The following is an 18,875-nucleotide window of genomic DNA, read 5'->3' on the forward strand; positions in this document are numbered from 1 at the left end:
ATTAATAGAGAGGTGAAGGGGAGGAAAAGATGTGGTAGAAAAATGTGTACACGCAATATGGATAACCGCACCCTGGAGAAGATTGTGAAACAAAGACTGGACTGCAGCTGGAGTCAGTGCTTCAAGAACCACTATGCACAGATGTATGCAAGATATGGGTTTCAGCTGTTGCAGTCCTTGTGTCAAGCCACTCTTCAACAACAGACTGCGTCAGAAGCGTCTCGTCTGGGCTAAAGACAAAAAGGACTGGACTGCTGCAGAGTGGTCCAAAGTTATGTTCTATAATGGAAGTAAATTTTGCATTTAATTCTGAAATCTGTGTCCCAGAGTCTGGAGGAAGAGAGGAGAGGCACAGAATTCACGTTGCTTGAGGTCCAGTGTAACGTTTCCACAGTCAGTGTTGGTTTGGGGTGCCATGTAATCTGCTTGTGTTGGTCCAAGGTCAATGAAGCCATATTGCAGCATTGTTACGATTGAACCACTGATGTCACAGGGATTATTTTAACAAAGTCTTTATTACATTACTGTGCCTTGATTGTGATAGGACCCTTGCTGTCTACATAGTAAGATCTCCGGTGTTAAATTAACACTGCTTTAGAGTGTATTTAGTCCCAATAATAGCGTTAAAGTAACACTGAAGCAGATTTAAAGTTAATGAGATGTGATTAATTAAGTACTGATTGTGCATTAGAAGCAAATTATTTGAAAGTTCTAAAAGGGTCAAGAGCCCAGCTGAAGTAAACACTGACCTCAATGATGGACCTCATTGTTTTAACCAATAAAACATCAACATTTAATGCTCTGAAAATTGTCAATAAAGAGTTTCTGTAGTCATCTGACAGAAATAAAGTCTAACTGGTTAAAACTAGTGATGCTGTTTGTGGAGTTTTTTAATCCTCTTCTGCTGAAATCTTTTGTTTTTAATTGATTTTATCTAAGGTTGTGGCTGAAGTTCTTGTATATATCTTTTCTTCAGTGATTTTGCTTGTTAACAACAGGTGTTGATCACTAATGCAAAATCAGCACTTAATTAATCACTTAATTATTTCATTAACTTTAACTCTGCTTCAGTGTTAATTTAACACTATTTTGAGTTTTTGATTCTGAATCTGAAGGAACTTACTGTGTATAGAAGGCTCAGACAGCTATCCAATTTCAACTGAAATATCTTAAATTGTCTTCCAAAGGACAAAGGCTTTATGCTTTTGGAATGATAGGAGGGGGAACTATCACTTTAAAATGATGATCTATCCACTGCTATTCAAGCTCTTGTGGCACTACAAGATGAAGGGCACAGTCACAAGTGAACTTATAGGACAATATTAAGAACTATAAATTGCTGCATAGTCAGCAAGTTTCAAACCTGTGCTGGGATATCCCAATGGATTTCGAATCCATTGTCTTTGTGTCTGCTGGCTTGCCGCACCATCACACCTCAAACAACCACCACCACACCCAACTTAAAAATGCATGTGGTAGAATAAAGCTCAGCATTGAATTTGCCTCAGCAAAATAATCCAGTGACCTGGACAGCAAAAAATGTATCTTTTCTGTCAGCTTAAACAATGTGGTACTACAGGATGAAAGCAACAAAATGTAAACGGGAAAACAGGACTACACTGAAATTAAGCACTAATAAAATAAACAGTAATAAACTGAAACATAACACAGCAACTCAAAAAGTTGGCAGCACAAATTCCCTCAAGGAGAAGTGCTTAGGGAAGTTTGTAAGTGTGTGTCTAGGCAGAGTAATGTCAGCATGGACAGTGTAAATTGGAGAAGAAACCAAGGTGGAGCCTCGGCAGACAGTCTGGGCAGGACCTGGCAAATAATTGATGAAGGCAGAGCCAGAATAAGTGCAGACCCGAGTGGAAGTGAGAGAACAACTGTCCAGGGTGACAGAAAATCTGGAAAGCCAAGAGAGAGCGTTGGTTTGTGGGGCTAAAATGGTGACAAGGACACGGAAGACAGAGAAAAAACCAGAGGGAGGAACTGGAGGGAAAAAGCAGCCTTGAGGAGTAAAGGAGACAGTGATGGAGGGAAGTCCATGGCAGAACCTGGATTTCAAAGGACCAAGGCAGACAGAGAAGTCAATGGGATCCATGTCTCTTGATCCATGGCAGCTAGGATTTTTTAGAGACAAGAGAAGATAGACCACAGAGGAGAGCAATGGGGAAGACAATATTCCATTTGAGATCATTCAGGTAGCCTGATAGGACAGGATGAGGAAGATACAGTCTGAGTTGAGGTCATGGGTAGTCTCAGCCTCAGACATCACTCCCATGGAACGTTGGTGAAATGTCTGATGCATATTGCACACAAAAGTTTCGAAGTCGTCATTGGATTGATTGAATTATACAGGATTTTTGGGAGATGTGTGTGTCGTATTTTTTAACATTCTACCTAGAACAAAGTTGCCATGATGCCAAACCCCTCACAAAAGGAAAAAGCCATCGAGTTTATGCCAGTGACCAAGAGCGATTATAAGGATCAACAAAACGCTAGAATTGAAAAAGTATTAAAAATATTTAACGTTTGCAACATAGAGTATTTACAATAAGTTTTACACAAGTTTGTTATTGTGGTGACACTTCAATGCCCCAAATTGTGACGCTGAATGAAGCGAACTGTGACTGGTTGTTTGACGTTTTGGTCAAACGCCTCAAGGACAGGCCTTGGCCAATGAATGCTACCATGGATTCCAGACATCATTCTGAAGGTCTGGCGATAAAAGACTAGGACATGTGTGGGAACCAGCTCTGACTATAGAACGCTTTCTATTGTCTCTGGATCCATGGCAGCTAGGGTTCTTCTAACAGGGCTGTATGCACACACAGACAAGGCACAGAAAAAATTCAAATAAGTCTAGTAGGAGAGTAAAAATAAAAAAGTTTAAACACACCATGTAATGGTGAGAACTTGAAAAGAAGAAACTGAAAACAATTATATGTATTTCAATTCCTTGCACACATAAGGAAAAAATTAAGTTACATGGCACTTTATACAATACAGATTGTGTCAAAACTGCTCCATAGAAATAAACAGGAAAATAATACTTGCAAAATGAATCAATTCTAAAATCACTCCAGTTCCAACTGACCAGTTGTGCAGAAAACTCAGTACTCATTTTTGTTCAATGAACTTTCAAGCCAAGTCTCTCTCTCTGCAATGTAGATGTCAATTATAAATGAAATTCAATTTGGTTTATAACCATCAGCTCTAATCCTATTATTGGTGGAGCTGTAGTTCAGTTCAACATTGATTCAACTTATATATCCTGAGATGGCAGCTTCTGCTGCAGAACCTCCCATGTCCTTAGCGTTCTCTTCGGCTCCTCATGAGGTGGCAGCTTCTGCTGCAGAACCTCTTAAGGCGGTAGAACTCTCCAATGAACTGTGAGAGCCATCTGAGAACTCTCTCTCTGATTTGTTACCTCTCTGTTCCAGTTTAACCTGCATTGGTTTCCTAACCATCAGCTTAATCTTAGTGGCTGGTGGAGCTGTGGTTGTCAGGCGTCCCATTTGCTGGTGTTCAGTACCCTGTTCCAGTTTTATTTATGCGCTTTAATAAAAACTTTTTTTGGATCCATTTTTTTCCATCACACTCTTACATTACATGTGACATTTTTTAGGTTACAAATAGTACAGTTACTATGATAAATACAAAATACTAACATGGAAAATGCTCCTGCATTGTGTAGTCCGTTTATAAATGTTTGTTTTAGATTTTTTTCTTATTTAACTCTTTTGTTTAGTCTGATTAATGGTTCAGAGAATGGTTCAGGTAAGAGAGCGGTCCCTACAGTTTCACTGTAGATGATCTTGAAGTAACAGGTCTTTGTATCTTGCAGGATGACTGGTATAGCACACACCTCTCCAGATGGAGACACTTGGAGAGCTAGGAGGAACACAGGAGGTAGGTGGTTTTTGGTACAAGATCTGAGGGTGAGGTTTGTGCTTTTATACTTGTGCTGATTGGATGATTGAGTGAGGTGCAGGTGCTTAGAACTCAAGTGACAGTGATGATTGTGATTGGTTGTGAGAGTCTGGCTGATCCGTGACAGCTTAAACTTTATTTTATATTACGTGTACTTACAGTGTACCTACCTAAGACTGTTCAAGTATTGTAAGGTGGGTACCTGGAGTAAGGTTAGGTTGAGGGTTAATGCTTAGTTATTTCCTAATTTTATTTCCTGATTTTCAGCACCCTTTACTCCATTTTCAGAAACCATTTTAATATGCTGATATTTACTTAGTTCTTTTTTATATACACTTTACAGTGACCTCAACATATGATTAATTAAAACAAATAGCCAAAGAGCTCAACAACTGACTGGGTAAAAATTTTATTAATTGAATTATTATTATAATTATTTTTTTACATGAAGGCACTTCATGGAAAGTGAGATTTTGAAAGGAGCAAATATTTTAGCAAAAGACATTAGTGAGGCTTCATCTGAAGAGACCTCCGATCCGCCACATATACAAAGAGAACAAGGGAAACTCATCTGCGAGAGAAAATGCTTTGGTTTCCAGCTGGATCGCAAGCTCCTTGTTCGCATTGTAATCATTGTCCTGGGCAAGATGTTCCAGAAGCCAGAACACATAGAATGAATTTTCATAGCAGATCCAGTCCACCTGATGATGCAGCTCCTCTCTAGACTTCTGCACAAAATAATTTAGGTAGAGAAAAAACGGATAACATTGCAATATTCGTAATAAGTAAGGGCTGGGAAAAACTGTAGAGGTCAAGCCAAAGCCTAAGCCAAAGATGAGATCAAGGCTTTAATGGGGCAACGTGCTGAGCCAATAAACTTGCTGCTTAACATTTAAATATAGCTGCAGTTTGGATAAATGGTTAATGTAAATATGCTTATAAGCAGCAGAATATAAGGGGTTTACAATATTAGCTGCGTCACGTTCGTTTACACCAAAATAAAATGAAAGTATCAGTGGTGTTCATATGGGCATCAGATGCTCCAAATTCACTCTATTCACTAATGACATTGACCTGCCTTCAGATCTCAGATCAGAGTTTCCATAGATTCTGAGTTTCTTCATTTGATAATTTCATCAGAATGTCTACATTTGTATTTGTATTTTAGTGAGTTTAGTGATTCTGAATGGATCCGTATAGCTTATGTGCAACATTTCGGTCTACAGTGATGATTGTCTGTCTCTGCCTTTGCATTGCTTTGAGTGGTGGCTTTGAGATTACTTATAGTGCTTTTTGTTCAACTATAGTGCTTTGGAAGTATTGTTCATTCTTAGTTTATGTTAACTAATGTAGTTAATAATGTTAACTAATGAACCTTATTGTAAAAGGTTACTAATAAAACTGTCTGAAATAAGAATATTTTACAATATTAATTGGGTAATTTTCCCCATTTTTCTTCGGTAAGCTAGTTAACACAAGTGAATGATATTTTGCATAAAGGTGTTATAGATACAGAAATAAAGATCTTAAATGTTAAGATTGGTAAGGTCTGTGCTAACTTCAGATTTGTCCAGATGTTTTTTGGGACCTGGTATGGATCAGATCCTATTTTTCTCTCTTGTCCTTTGTTTGGGTGAACAAACATACATAAGTATGTCACCCACAATCAAAAACCCTATACATTCACTATGAAGCAGCATACTACGACAGATTTGTGCGCATTGGTACAAGTTTACGTAGCAGATGTGAAAGCAAAAAATGTCCTCATGAGTTTTTGTTCCTAATATAAATAACGTGATAGCATTAATCTACATCTCATGAGCAAGAGTGGTGTTTCTCGAATATCTGCATGATTGCAAACATTACACTTCATTCAACAACAGACCAATAAACACAATAACCAAATTAATATTAAGCAAGTTATATTTTAGATGCTGTGCTGTCTGTTTCTGTGCTCTATTTAACCAAAAAAAATTTTCAATAATAATTTTCAATACAAAAGACAATTTTAGAATGAAGCTCTGTGATAAAATGCATTTTAGTTCATTTACCTTTATGTTGTTATATTCCATTTGTTGTTCTCTTTCTTTTCTAGAGAAACATATTTATTCTAAGGGTGGACACAGAAGTTTATTTATACCATTTTCTCAGATTCCGTCAAATTATTTGCAAAGATGAAGTTATATCGTTATGAATTCTAAGTACTTTTGTGAACCGTTATTTACGATTGAAGAACTTCCCACTAATTAGAAAGCCCCTCTATAGGGAGAATGTTTTATTTGGTAAAAATGTTACAGTGATCTCTAGGTGTAGTGTGGTGTAACCTACTTCACAAGTGTCCCACAGCTGCTGTGCCAGCTGAATGATCTGAGACATCAGGAGTCGAACGAGTGCAGTTCTCACAACAGGACTTCCTCCCAGAGCCAGCAGACACTCTGACAGCACGCCGTGGACTGAGAACTAACAGCAGAAAGAGACAGCACATTACCCTCCAAAATACAACATCCATTCCATCCATAATGAAATAAACGGACTGGTAAAACTGGATATGGTGCGTTTGGTAAATAAATAAATCAAATCAAAAAATGAAAACATTATAGCAAGCTACTCTCTTTCATGCACTTTATTCATTTATCATTTGTGGAATGCATTTAGTTAATGAAGGAGTCGTCAGACACACGCAAAAACATATTTTGGTAGGATACTTTCTGGGATAGATCAGGCCTGGTAAAAATGACAGCATCCATCCTTCATGAAAAGGTGCAGCTGTCCTTCCTTGGAATCTGTGTTAATAAATGTTAGTGTTTGACTCACTGGGGCCCCAGCCAAGAAACAGACTGGCTTAACCATCTGCCTGCTAGCTACCTTGAGGCATCACAGATTTCATATAAATCACACAAACACTGTCACACAGATTTCATCAGAGACTGTCTCTTCCTCAATATTATCATTTGCGACATTTCTTGGCTTTGTGTGCTATTATCCTATATTGTACAGCTTTGATCAGACTTGCAAACACCGGTCATATCTGAGGCATAGATATGTAAATCCTCCAGTGTTAAATTAATACTCCCGGTGTGTTTAGAATTGAATTGTAAACAGGATTTGTTTTCCATTAATAGTCAAAAAAAAAAAAACAACTAACCAGAAATACTAAAACCAGACAGCCTTAAACCAAGAATGCTTACTTATCAGAAGTTATAAACAGAAAGCATAAACTTCTACATGATTTGATTCAGTATTCCACAAATGTTTCTGGTGAAACATTTTTGCAATGCTCGGAAAACAAATGTCTTTGAACTTTAGTAAAAGGCTCAAGAGCTCAACTAATGCAAACACTGACCACAGTTATGATGACAATATTTTTCTTTCTTCCAGTTAATTTCATCCAAGGCTGAGGCTGAAATCAGCTGCAGATCTTTCTTCACGTCTCTATTTTTCTGTTCTTCTCCGTCTTTCGATGGGTCAGTTTGTTTACAGCAGGTGTTCTTCATTAATGCTCAATCATCACTCAATTACTAAACTAATTAATTTTAAAACTGTGGTGTGGATTAAATAAACACTTGAAGGGTTAATTTAACACTGAAGGGTTTACTGTGTGCGTAAAGAATCCTCAAGCATGATCAATCACAGATTGCATCAGTCAGTTGCGAACTTTGTAGCTAGCAGGCACATCGAGATCACTGAGATCAACTGATTCAACAATCAGAAATATTAAATAACACGATAACGACTACTTGCCTCAAGCAACTGTTTCTGATGTCACTACAGTGGAACTACAGAATATTCCAACGAATCCCACTACGATTTTGAATAGATAACTAAGCAGCATAAAACGTGATTCACTTCCATCATCTGTCAACCTGAATTACACACACACACCTGATCGTGTCTGACTGACCAGCAACCTCTGCTCACGATAGCAACAACATTAACAAATGTTTACGGAACAAGCAGGATGTTTACAGAACCAGTGCAGGATTTCTCGGTTCTGTATATACAAGTTCCATTAAGACTAAGGCCCTCCAAACCCATCTAATCAAGCTGCAAGCCGCAATCCCATTGTTTTCAATAGAGAAATGGTGATTCTGGTAACATAAGGGATGTCCAGTGACAAAATTGAGATATGTTTAGCTTTATGCAAGTGACGAGCAACTTACAGAAGTCACAGCCAAAAGGATTGAAGTCAGTGGAGGCCAAAAGTTGTTTCACTACATTCTGTAGTGGAGTGTAGCAAGTTGAGAAAGAAGGTCATTTTAGCAGTCAGTGAATTTCTTATAATTTATGATGCATTTCTATGTAAATACAGTAGTGCTTGCCGTGCCTGAATAGTTTTATGAACCTAAGCAGACCGGTGCTTTTTCCACAGATAAATAACTTGCAGCGGCAAAGAGTGTTCACTGTTTCTGGTTTGCATTTAATATTATGCATTTTATGGATTCATTTGATTCATATTTAGTTGTTTTTATTTAAAAAAATTTTTTGTTTGTAGCGGCAAAAAAGGTTCTTGTGTACTACATGAAGTAACATTCTTTTATGTTGTTAATTATTATTGCTAAATAATGACAAATGATACTGTGAGTGCTCCACATATTGTATTTATTATTTTCTAACCTCTAGCCTGTTATTAACATTTTAATATCCCCATAGACAATGCTAGAATCAATTCTGCACAAGAACTTGAACCCGTTTTAAATCATTTTGATTTGACTCAACATGTACATAGAGGCACGCACAATAACTTTATAGATTTACATATCATACGAGTTTAAACATTTAAACTGTTGTCATTAAGAATGTAGCACATTTTGCCAATTCCAAACAACATCATTCTTTGTAACTACTATTAATTTTGTATTTAATCATTTATAAGTGATGTATAATTTTCCATGAGAGAAAAAAAGATTTAACTAAGATTAAAAATGTCAAAAAAATATTAAATTCCCATAGCAAGGAGGCAATACTAATGCAATATATTAACCCTAACTTTATTTAATTTTGTATATTTCCTACTTTCCTATATTTCCGCCTAAGGGCACAGGAAAATACATTTATCATGATGGGTTTTTGTGAATATTGTTTCAAGCTCACTTAAAACTGGTTAGGTGGGATTTATCTTGATTAACTTGATTAATAAGCTGCTTTCTTCTAAGCGTATGCTTGCCTGCTGCTTTAAATTCTCAAACCAGATTGATTCCGATTGGCTGTCAATGTTTTTATTGTTCAACAGCTAGAAAAAAATCGTTTTGAAAGTGATTCCAACAATATTGTTTCTCTGTGCATTGCGTGGACTATGCTATTCTTTAATACTGAGAACAATTTTCAGATCTATATATTTATCGTTATCGTGAACGGTATCGTTAAGACGGTTCTGAGAGGCAAGTATACAAAAATACTTTGATGGCAGACCTTCCTATGGCATTTTAGAATGACCACAACAACATTTCAGATGCTATGGAACGAGATCGGTGTGCCGGTTAGCCACATGACATGATGAGAATAGAAGAATTTATCCTGCTAATGCATTATTCTCATTAACCCAATTTTTTTCACAATTTGGTGTTTCCATCACTCGTTTCTAATGCAATCATTTAAAATGCACATAAAAACAGGGTGAAGGAAACAAAACTACTACTTTGATCCGCAGCCTTAAGCATGCAGGAAAGACACACAGGTGCGTGACGCCCACAAGTTTCCTGGCACACTTCTTGTCTAGTTTGCAAGAGGTTTTACCCACTGTACATAAACCTCTGTTTCTTACCGAATTGAGTTTTTGTTGGGTGAGCATTAAGCTGATCATCTCCTTCAACAGATCATCCACTTTGCTGAAGTGCTGCGCTGAGCACCCACGCTGTGTCCCTTCTCGACTCAGGGTCCGTGCCAGCACCCGTGTGGCATGATGCAGCCGCTCTGGGTGATGCAGAGGCTGTCCAACATGTGCCTGCCGGAAAACCTCCACCACACAATCCATCAACTGCACCACCGAATCCCAGACCACGTCACCATCAGGACACAGAGATGACTCAAAGCCTCTGCTCAAGCCACTCAGGCAGCGTAGGAAGCGCATGTGTTTTAGCAGCCTGTCATCCTGTTTCCATTTCCTGTCCTGGTGGGAAAAGTTCTGACTGTTTGGAGGAGTCGGAGGAAAGCATGGTTCCTGGGCGACACATATCTGTGTTTGTGAGCACTCTGTGAGCTGTGTTTGTGACTCACAGCCAGAGCCACCCTTTAACTGATGAGGGTCATCCTGAGAGAGCTCTCTGGCGATCTCTTGACCTGTGAAGGCAAAACACAGACACAGTCAGTGTCCAGAGTAGCAATCTAAAAACTGTTTTACAATTACAGTTTTATTTCTATTGCTAACATCCTTTTGTCCAAACTATAGTTACATTTTCAAAACCCTAACACAATTAGTACAACATCCATTTGTTGTAACCACAATTCATTGTGTTTTCACACATGATTCGGTCAATTAAAACCTTTCTAAAATACTCAATTTTCTTTTAACTTTACCCCATACCAAAATAACATTAAAAACATAAAACCAACATTCAGTTTTAGATACTGTAGTAGTTTTTCAGTTGACCGTAAACTGAAGACTAAATTACAAAAAAACCCAAATGTTTTCATATTGTCTATAATATACAGGTAGAAATGAAACACGACAAGTAATGTGGTTTTTGTAAAGTCATCAACTGTTAGGATTTTGTCAGTTTACATGCTATGGCTGACTTTGTTTTTGTTGGATAAAAAACTAGTGCACGTGTTTTGACCGAATGACTGTTTTGATAAAGTTTGCATATATAGAAAAGGTTACTCGGCATTTTGAAAATGGAGAGTTTGTATTTATTTAACAAAATATGGTTTTAGCCAGAAAGTGTACTGTTTAGCTGATTGTGTGATGTTGGTGTGTTTCTGTGTTTAAAATTTTGAAAAAATACTTTAAGTATTGGAAAACGCGTGTTAGCAATTGAAAAAAACAACAACTGTAAAATCAAACATAGTCCTGGGTCATTTTCATGCCTGGTCTGTTTGGAGCAGGAGAACCTGGCATATTTTTCTCCTTCAGTTCAGCTTGTTTAGACATACATAAACAAAGACATATATATTAGATATTAGGGATATATAAACACAGCTATCGTGCTCAGATAAACACACTGTAAAATCCAATATTTTCCTTAGTTATAGTTAGTGAGCTGTACTTAGCTGTTATACTTACTAGGTTTTATTAAGTAACTGCAACTTATAAAACAATAAGCAAATAAAACAATTTACTTACTGCTTGAGTGAAAATATTCGAGTAGCCACAAAGGAACCAATAACACAAAAAAGCAGTGAGAGAGCGTACTAATATGTTGCTAATGCACAACATAACAACAGGAAAACTTCCTCTGTGTCTATATCTATATCTTTCACTGTTTGAAATCACTCGCTAAACAGAGTCATCTTCAATGTTAAATTTTCAATACCACTGAACATCACACAAGCCACACAAGATTGGACCAAAATTGTGGAAAAATACCAATAATCTCAAGGTTACAAGTCCATCTCCAGAGATCTAGATTTGCTTTTGTCAATTTTTTTGTCCATATTTTCCAATAATCCATAATTTGTCCAAAATTATCAAGAAGTTTGCAACCCGCTGTAGCTAATCTCCCTGGGCATGGACGGAAGAGAAGAACTGATGAAAGGTTGCAACGCAGCATACTCTGGATGGTGGATAAGCAACCCCAAACAAGTATCAAAGAAATTCACGTTGTCCTGCAGGCTCAGTGTCAGCGCAAACTATCCGTTGACATTTAAATGAAATGAAACGCTATGGCAGCAGACCCAGGAGGACCCCACTGCTGACACAGAGACATAAAAAAGCAAAACTACAGTTTGCCAAAATGTACTTGAGTAAGCCAAAATCCTTATGGGAAAAACGTCTTGTGGACAGATGAGACAAAGATAGAGCTTTTTGGTAAAGCACATCATTCTACTGTTTACCTAAAAAAGAATGAGGCCTACAAAGAAAAAAACACAGTACCTACAGTCAAATATGGTGGAGGTTCTAAGATGTTTTGGGATTGTTCTGCTGCCTCTGGCACTGGGTGTCAAATCTGAGAAATATTAAAGAATTTTGGGTCGCAATGTAGGGCCCAGTGTCCGGGATTTTGGGTCTTTCAGCAGGAGAATGACCCCAAACATACTTCAAAAAGTACCCAGAAATGGATGGTAACAAAGCACTGGAGAGTACTGAAGTGGTCAGCAATGAGATCTAAATCCCATTGAACACCTGTGGAGAGACCTTAGAATTAATTTTGGGAAAAGGCGCCCTTCCAATATGAAAGACCTGGAGCAGTTTGCAAAGGAAGAGTGGTCCAAACTTCTGGGTAAGAGATGTAAGAAGCTTATTGATGGTTTCCAAAGGGTGTGCAACCAAATATTAAGTTAAGGGTGTTAATAATTAATCATTTTGTCCAGCCCATTTTTGGAGTTTTGTGTGACATTATGTCAAATTAGCTTTTTTCCCTCCCATGGACAAACAACTTGTAAGAAAGCCTTTTAACAAAAACTGTAATATTTTTCTATAACAGAATGTTGTCTTAAAAAGCCTTTATTCCCACTTACTGATATACAGAAGTATAGCTTAGCAGAGCTAACTCCCAACGCTATTAGAAGAATTGATAACACTTTATTGATGGTCCCTTATGAACATGCTGTTGACAATAAGTAACTTTGCCCCTACAAGTCTAACTTTCATCCGAGTATAAGTAGACTGTCTGATTGTTATCTGCCAACTCTTTATTGTGAAAATCTACCAACAGACATCCTACTGGCTATAGGTAGCTTTATTCTAACCCTAACAGTCTACTAACACTCTACTTATACTCTGAAAGTTAGTTGACATGTAGGTGCAAAGTTATTTATTGTCAACAGAATGGTCATAAGGGACCATCAAAATAAAGTGAAACCAAAGAGTCCCGCAACATAAACAGATGCACTCTGACCTATGAGAAGACAGATTTACTCACACGTGACTTGCATAAATACATTTTGGTATACACGAAAATGCTGCCCTGGACGAAAAGTGAAACACTGTTCAAATACAAATTCACGAACTGAAATTGCTCTTCAAACCCTTTATAGTGTAACATGTGTTTAGATTAAAGGTTGAATTATGTACTTGTTCTACTTGTTATCCAGCAACAATAGTTGCTTTTTGAACCTTTTAGTTATTGTTAAAATAAGAAAGAAAGAAAGAAATAGTTTTCTTAGTTTATGACAATTTCTCTGTTATATACCACTGCTAACACTGCAGTCTTCTATATAGTGTTTTGTGCAAAAGTACTTTCTTTTGATGTGAAATAAAATACACTCCCTAACAGAGGTAGCTGAGGTCACTTAAAATATACCTGAGCTTACTAAAACATCCACCTGTGATCTGATCTTCTTTGGCAAAAATCAGCCCATTTATTGTGTCACGACTGACAAGCTGGATCACTTTCACGAAAGGCCAAGTGTCACACATAAACACAGAAACTGACAAGTCATGTTATGCAGCGTTTGCGTCAACACAAAGTTATGCAAAAAAAGGGTCAAGAATCATTGCAATTTGAAGTTTTGGTTCATTGCAATTAGTTTTGAATCCCAGTTATTGCACTTCCTCACAGCGTGTCCCAGCATGATAAAATATCGAGTGACAGAACAGTGAGTAAACTCAGCTTCCCCATCCAGGAAGGATAGCATTTCCATTACAAAATGCAATGTGGTCATATGATTTAGTCATCTGCGAAACTTTCTACACCCCATTTCCATTTTGCTTGCTTAATATAATATACAGTATATGAATGATGAGTATATGAGTATATGATTTAATGATTAAAAATATAAGATAAGGACGAAATGTACATTGCAAATACACAACATAAAAAATAGAGTTGAAGCACCTTCTAGAGAAACATAATCCCCATTACACAAAAAAGATATATGCAAACAAAATACTATACAATGACATCAATAAGCATTATGTTTATTATCACACCAAACCCTATTGCGCTAATGAAACTGAGGAGTCATGGATAAGGACGTAATCACATTGATTCAAACATTTAACAATTACTTGTTAGCACTGAAACCAATATCGCATAATTCTTTGTCCCAACAATATGAACACGGTAAGGTGGATGTGTACCCTATCAGTTATATTCAGTTCCATACAGCCACCTAGTGTTGCATTCGTGTAATTTAGATAATTCTTAGGACTTCTGCAGATAAAGGCACGTTAATTAAACACGTTTACAATTTGTTAAAATAAACAGTTTTGAATTTACAGGCCTGAAACAGATGGATATAAAGTCCTACCATGCCCTGGCCCCTCAGTACTCTTCGTCTTAAGCAGTAAACGGGTGAGCAGCAGCTCTTGTCTGAGACGCAGCACATCTTCATGGAGACTTCGAGCTGTAGACCTCCAGCCTTCATCCTGCTGTCTGAGTCGGTCAGCCAGAGATTCAATGAACTGTCTGGCTCCTCCCGATGGGCTGATCTTTATTACAGCCACGGCCACGGCCAGTTTAGAGACTCTCATGTACCAGCTCACCGCTCCTACAGAGACAAGATAAGCAAGAACTAGTGAACTTCTGACATTTCTTTCTGTTTTTGAAAGCAACTGATACATTCATTCAACAACAAGCCACATAAGTGAGCGTGTAACTATCTTTTCACAGTACCCTATCAAAATAGTGAAGAAGTGTGTAATGGGACGCACTAGTATAGGGTGGTTCAAACTCGGTCCTGGAGGTCAGGTGTCCGGCAGAGTTTAGCTCCAACCCTAATTAAACACACCTGAAGCAGCTAATCAACCTCTTACTAGGCATTTTAGAAACTTTAAGGCAAGCTGGAGCTAAACTCTGCCAGACACCAGGACAGAGTTTGGACAGCGCTGCACTAGTGTGTAGTGTGTAGTGTGTAGTGCAAGTACACTACAGAGATGCTAACTGAATATAGACCTAACAGACCATTCAGATTATTAGGATCAAGTCAGAAATACCAAAGAAACTGCTTTTAGCTATTAGGCCACCCATAGCTACAAGATTTTATTATTAACTGTTTGAATTAACTTTTTTAATCATTTTTATTTACTTTCATTATTGCGCTTGTTTTTTATTTGAAGTATTTTGAAATACTGTATGAAATGAAACTTGGCCTGCTTAAGGCGGTGCCAAAAAAAACATGTAACGCTAACTTTAGTTCAAACAACTCAAGTAAACTCCATCGTTTAGAAGAAACATGTTGACGATTGGTCTTTGATGAACTCTTTCCACAGAAATCACCGATAATCTCGCGACAGTATAACGGCGATAACTACGTTAATGTCCACAGAGAACGATTTTACCTTTTTTTTTTTAACTGATACGCTAATGTGGGGTGGTAGTTAAAACGGCTTTTCAACATATTGTTCGCATTTTACCATTTAATAATTACTTTAACTCAGTAGCAGTTGTGACTAAAGTTTATGAACCTAGATTAAATATCATTAACCTGCCTCGTGATGTTACTGAGTAATACGAATTTACCTTCATAACTTGAGGCAGATTTCTCCTCCATTCTTGTCCAAACATTAGGATGTAAATCGGAGACGCTTACATAGAGTATACCCTTTTAATACATCTCAAACTATTCATTGATTAAAAAAAATTAAATCCATTGATAAATCACATTTAATTGACGAAAGTGTAATTTAAACAGTCAACCACCGACATATCAGACAAGCCCCGCCCTTTTTACTGAATATTCATTAAAAGGAAACACAAGACAGAATGCGGCCATATAATTGGTCAGGCACGTCGAGGCAAAGCGTATTACACAGGTTTTTTAATTTTAATGAGCACAATTTAAAAAGGCTGCTTTCTCTATGTTGTTATTATTATTATTATTATTATTATTATTATTATTATTATTATTATTATTATTATTATTATTATTATTATTATTATTAAGGTATGAGTTACTGTCTTAACAACGGTTGCTGTTTCTTTTCTCTCCAGTCAAAACAGCGGTCAAGCGTTGTTAGGCCGAAAGACGGCGCTGTTTCTTATTATGTTAAACTTTTATAGGTCTGTTTAGGGTTGCTGTAGTTTGATGTGATTAGTACAAAATATTATATTACCAATTACTTCAACAAATCGTTAGTTAACGTGCATTCATAGAGAAATGACGTGTAACTGCTAGCTATAACTTATGTTATACCATGTTTTATAATATATACAGTTTATATTACATACAGATAACTATATATATATATATATATATATATATATATATATATATATATATATATATATATATATATATATATATATATATATATATATGCCAATAACTTCTATGGCACATATAATCTGATATAGTGAGAATCTTGAGGAGAAACTGCGCAAAAATATGAATTTGTGCAGATGATAATATTTCTATGATGAAATTCTGACATACCTTGATCTAAATATTGGTGGCCATCGGGAGCAGAAGTGTGAGAACGCTTGACTCACACTGTTTTATGGTTCAGAGGCGGTTAATGTTTGAGCAGTAATTACACAGTTTCTCTTAATAAATGTATGAAATAATTAAATGAACAAATTATTATAAAATATAATAGTAAAGTCAGAAACACTGTGAAAATTGCATTCAGGATTTTTTTATTATTTGTTTGGTGATGAATTCTTTTTTTTTTTTTTTTTTTTTTTTTTGAATGCTTTACTCAATTGTTTAATACAAGACTGAAAATAAAATAAAACATTTCATTTGTATAATTAAAAAAATGTAGGCCTATTTACTACAATTCACTTTTTTGTGCCTCCTTTTTTTAAGTAAAAAGCAGACACTGATCTTACTGCACTGGTAAAAACAAGTCAAATTTTGACAGTAACATGCTGTTTTTCTTTAAAACGGTGCATTCTGGTTGATATTTGTCACTTGTGTGTAGCCATTACTCAAACAGAAGGCTGTATTCTACACCGCGAAATCCCCAGGGTTAAATGAATATCTATATGTGTCCCCACTACAGAGTGTTAAAATGAACAATAAAGTAATTAAGAGATTCATTGAGTGTTGATTTTCCCTTATTGAAGAAACCTGATGTTAACAAGCAGAACCAACAAACAATAGTCACCATTAGTCACCATTACAGCGATCAATAGGTTTGTAAATAGTAGTTAGCTGGCAGATATACTTCAGTACTGTAGTACATTATAAAACAATATGCAATAATATTGAGTGTAAATGATCACATAAAGTGTATTAGGACAAAACCCTACAGCTTAGCACATCTAATAACATTGTACTATTAACAAGGCATTTATTTCTACTTTTCAAATATTATATCAAGTTTTTATATGAAAAAATGCCAATTGAATTGACCCAACCACAAGGCCAAAGCAACAAAGGAGTGTCTCAAGAAGAAGCACACCGAGGTCCTGGAGCGGCCTAGCCAGTGTCCAGACCTTAATCCCACAGAAAATCTGACTTGGAGAGGATCTGCAAAGGGGTGGCCAACTACAAGAAAACGGCCGACCTCTGTGATTGCCAATACGTTTTTTGGCACCAAGTACTAAGTTGTGTTTTGTAAAGGGGTCAAATACTTGTTTGTCTTGCAAGTCAATTTATAATTTATTTTAAAATGCATGGGGAGGAATGCATGATTATTGCATATTGGACTCTGAAACAAGAGTGCTTGTCTTAACTTCGTATGCTTACATAGTCTATATTTTAAGTGTAATGACCAACTGGATTGGTAGTAAGGGTGTGCGCTGTGATAGAGCGCTGGTGAGATCTCTGACAATATTGTATTTTAGAGATATTCAGCTTATAGCCATAAGAAGGCCTCAGAATTGTGCAGACTTTGATAATGCCATTGATGCATGTAACAATATCTTGAAACCACCTAAAAGGGGTATTGAGTTTAATGGTAGAGACAGTGGTTGTTGCAACTTTAAACAAAAGGGGACTAAATTGACAAATGAATGTATTTTATTCTACATTATTAGTAATCACTGAAGCAACTGGAGTAGTATACAACAGGTGCATCCACTTTCTACATTTGGGTCTGAATCCAAACCTATCCTAAGGCTAAGATCCACATAGCCTTATCGTGGTATTCATGAAAATAAACCTGTAACTCAAGAATATGAAGAATATTTGAAATTACAGATCAAAAGTCACAGATAAAAGTAAAAAAACAAAAAAAGAAACATATCCTTTAGATTATTACTGTTTTACATTCTAGTTTCAATGGTAAACAGATTGTTCTTTGTTTTTGAGTTTAGTTTGGTTTAGTTGCTTCCAAAAATATAAAACTGTTTGGAAGTGATTCCAAATTTTAGTGGCGATAACCAGAAATACTCCATAAAGCTCTGGCCCATTTGAAGACCTCTGAAGTAAACGGACCAGACAGAATGCAGCACTCCAGTCATCAAAACAAGACAGTTCAATTGGATTAGACTTCCTTACAAAATGTCATTAGCCCTTTTTCAGGAATTCTGTTTACACAGTGGGAACAGACAGATTCTTTGTTTGTTCGTTTTGGTGATGAGGAAAGACAATGACAAGTTTTTGCGTGGACTATATTGAAGAAGCACAAATTATTGCGTGATGACTGTTACGCACTAGCTTTATTTTTTTATCTTTTAAAAAGTTAAGCGATGCAAAAAATGAACAATATGTTGACAGAAATAGACACACGAGTTCCCTGGAGTCTTCGTCAGAGTCACGTTGACATCCTTGACGCAATCGCATCGCATGACGTAAGCTCTCTGTCGTCATTTGAAGTGCTCCAGCAAATAGACTCCAGCTTGCACCTCTGATCAGAGAGTCATCATAAAACATCTAAAACGTAAACACAAGCTTTCTACCAAACTTAACATTTTACCAAAATCAAATAGGTGCATATACATAAATTATAATAC

The 18,875-nt window shown here is 36.6% G+C and overlaps 1 protein-coding gene across 3 annotated transcripts; it reads right to left on the bottom strand.

The window, feature by feature from the left end:
• Positions 1-4,341: 4,341 nt before the first annotated feature.
• Positions 4,342-15,630, bottom strand: mei4 (meiosis-specific, MEI4 homolog (S. cerevisiae)). 3 transcript variants are annotated; one of them, XM_043219245.1, is made up of 5 exons: positions 15,495-15,630; positions 14,284-14,523; positions 9,698-10,212; positions 6,265-6,396; positions 4,342-4,664 (listed from the first exon to the last, which is right to left on the bottom strand). In XM_043219245.1, the coding sequence occupies exons 1-5, from the start codon at positions 15,523-15,525 to the stop codon at positions 4,452-4,454; spliced, it is 1,131 nt and encodes a 376-aa protein (XP_043075180.1). In that variant the 5' UTR covers positions 15,526-15,630; the 3' UTR covers positions 4,342-4,451. The 3 variants fall into 3 exon arrangements, with proteins under 3 accessions (XP_043075180.1, XP_043075181.1, XP_043075179.1); XM_043219246.1 differs by lacking the exon at positions 15,495-15,630 and adding an exon at positions 14,649-14,711; XM_043219244.1 differs by lacking the exon at positions 15,495-15,630 and having other exon boundaries at positions 14,284-14,605.
• Between the last annotated feature and the right edge of the window lie 3,245 nt (positions 15,631-18,875).

Source organism: Puntigrus tetrazona, chromosome 20 (genome assembly GCF_018831695.1).
Source record: "Puntigrus tetrazona isolate hp1 chromosome 20, ASM1883169v1, whole genome shotgun sequence".
Taxonomy (NCBI): Eukaryota; Metazoa; Chordata; class Actinopteri; order Cypriniformes; family Cyprinidae; genus Puntigrus; species Puntigrus tetrazona.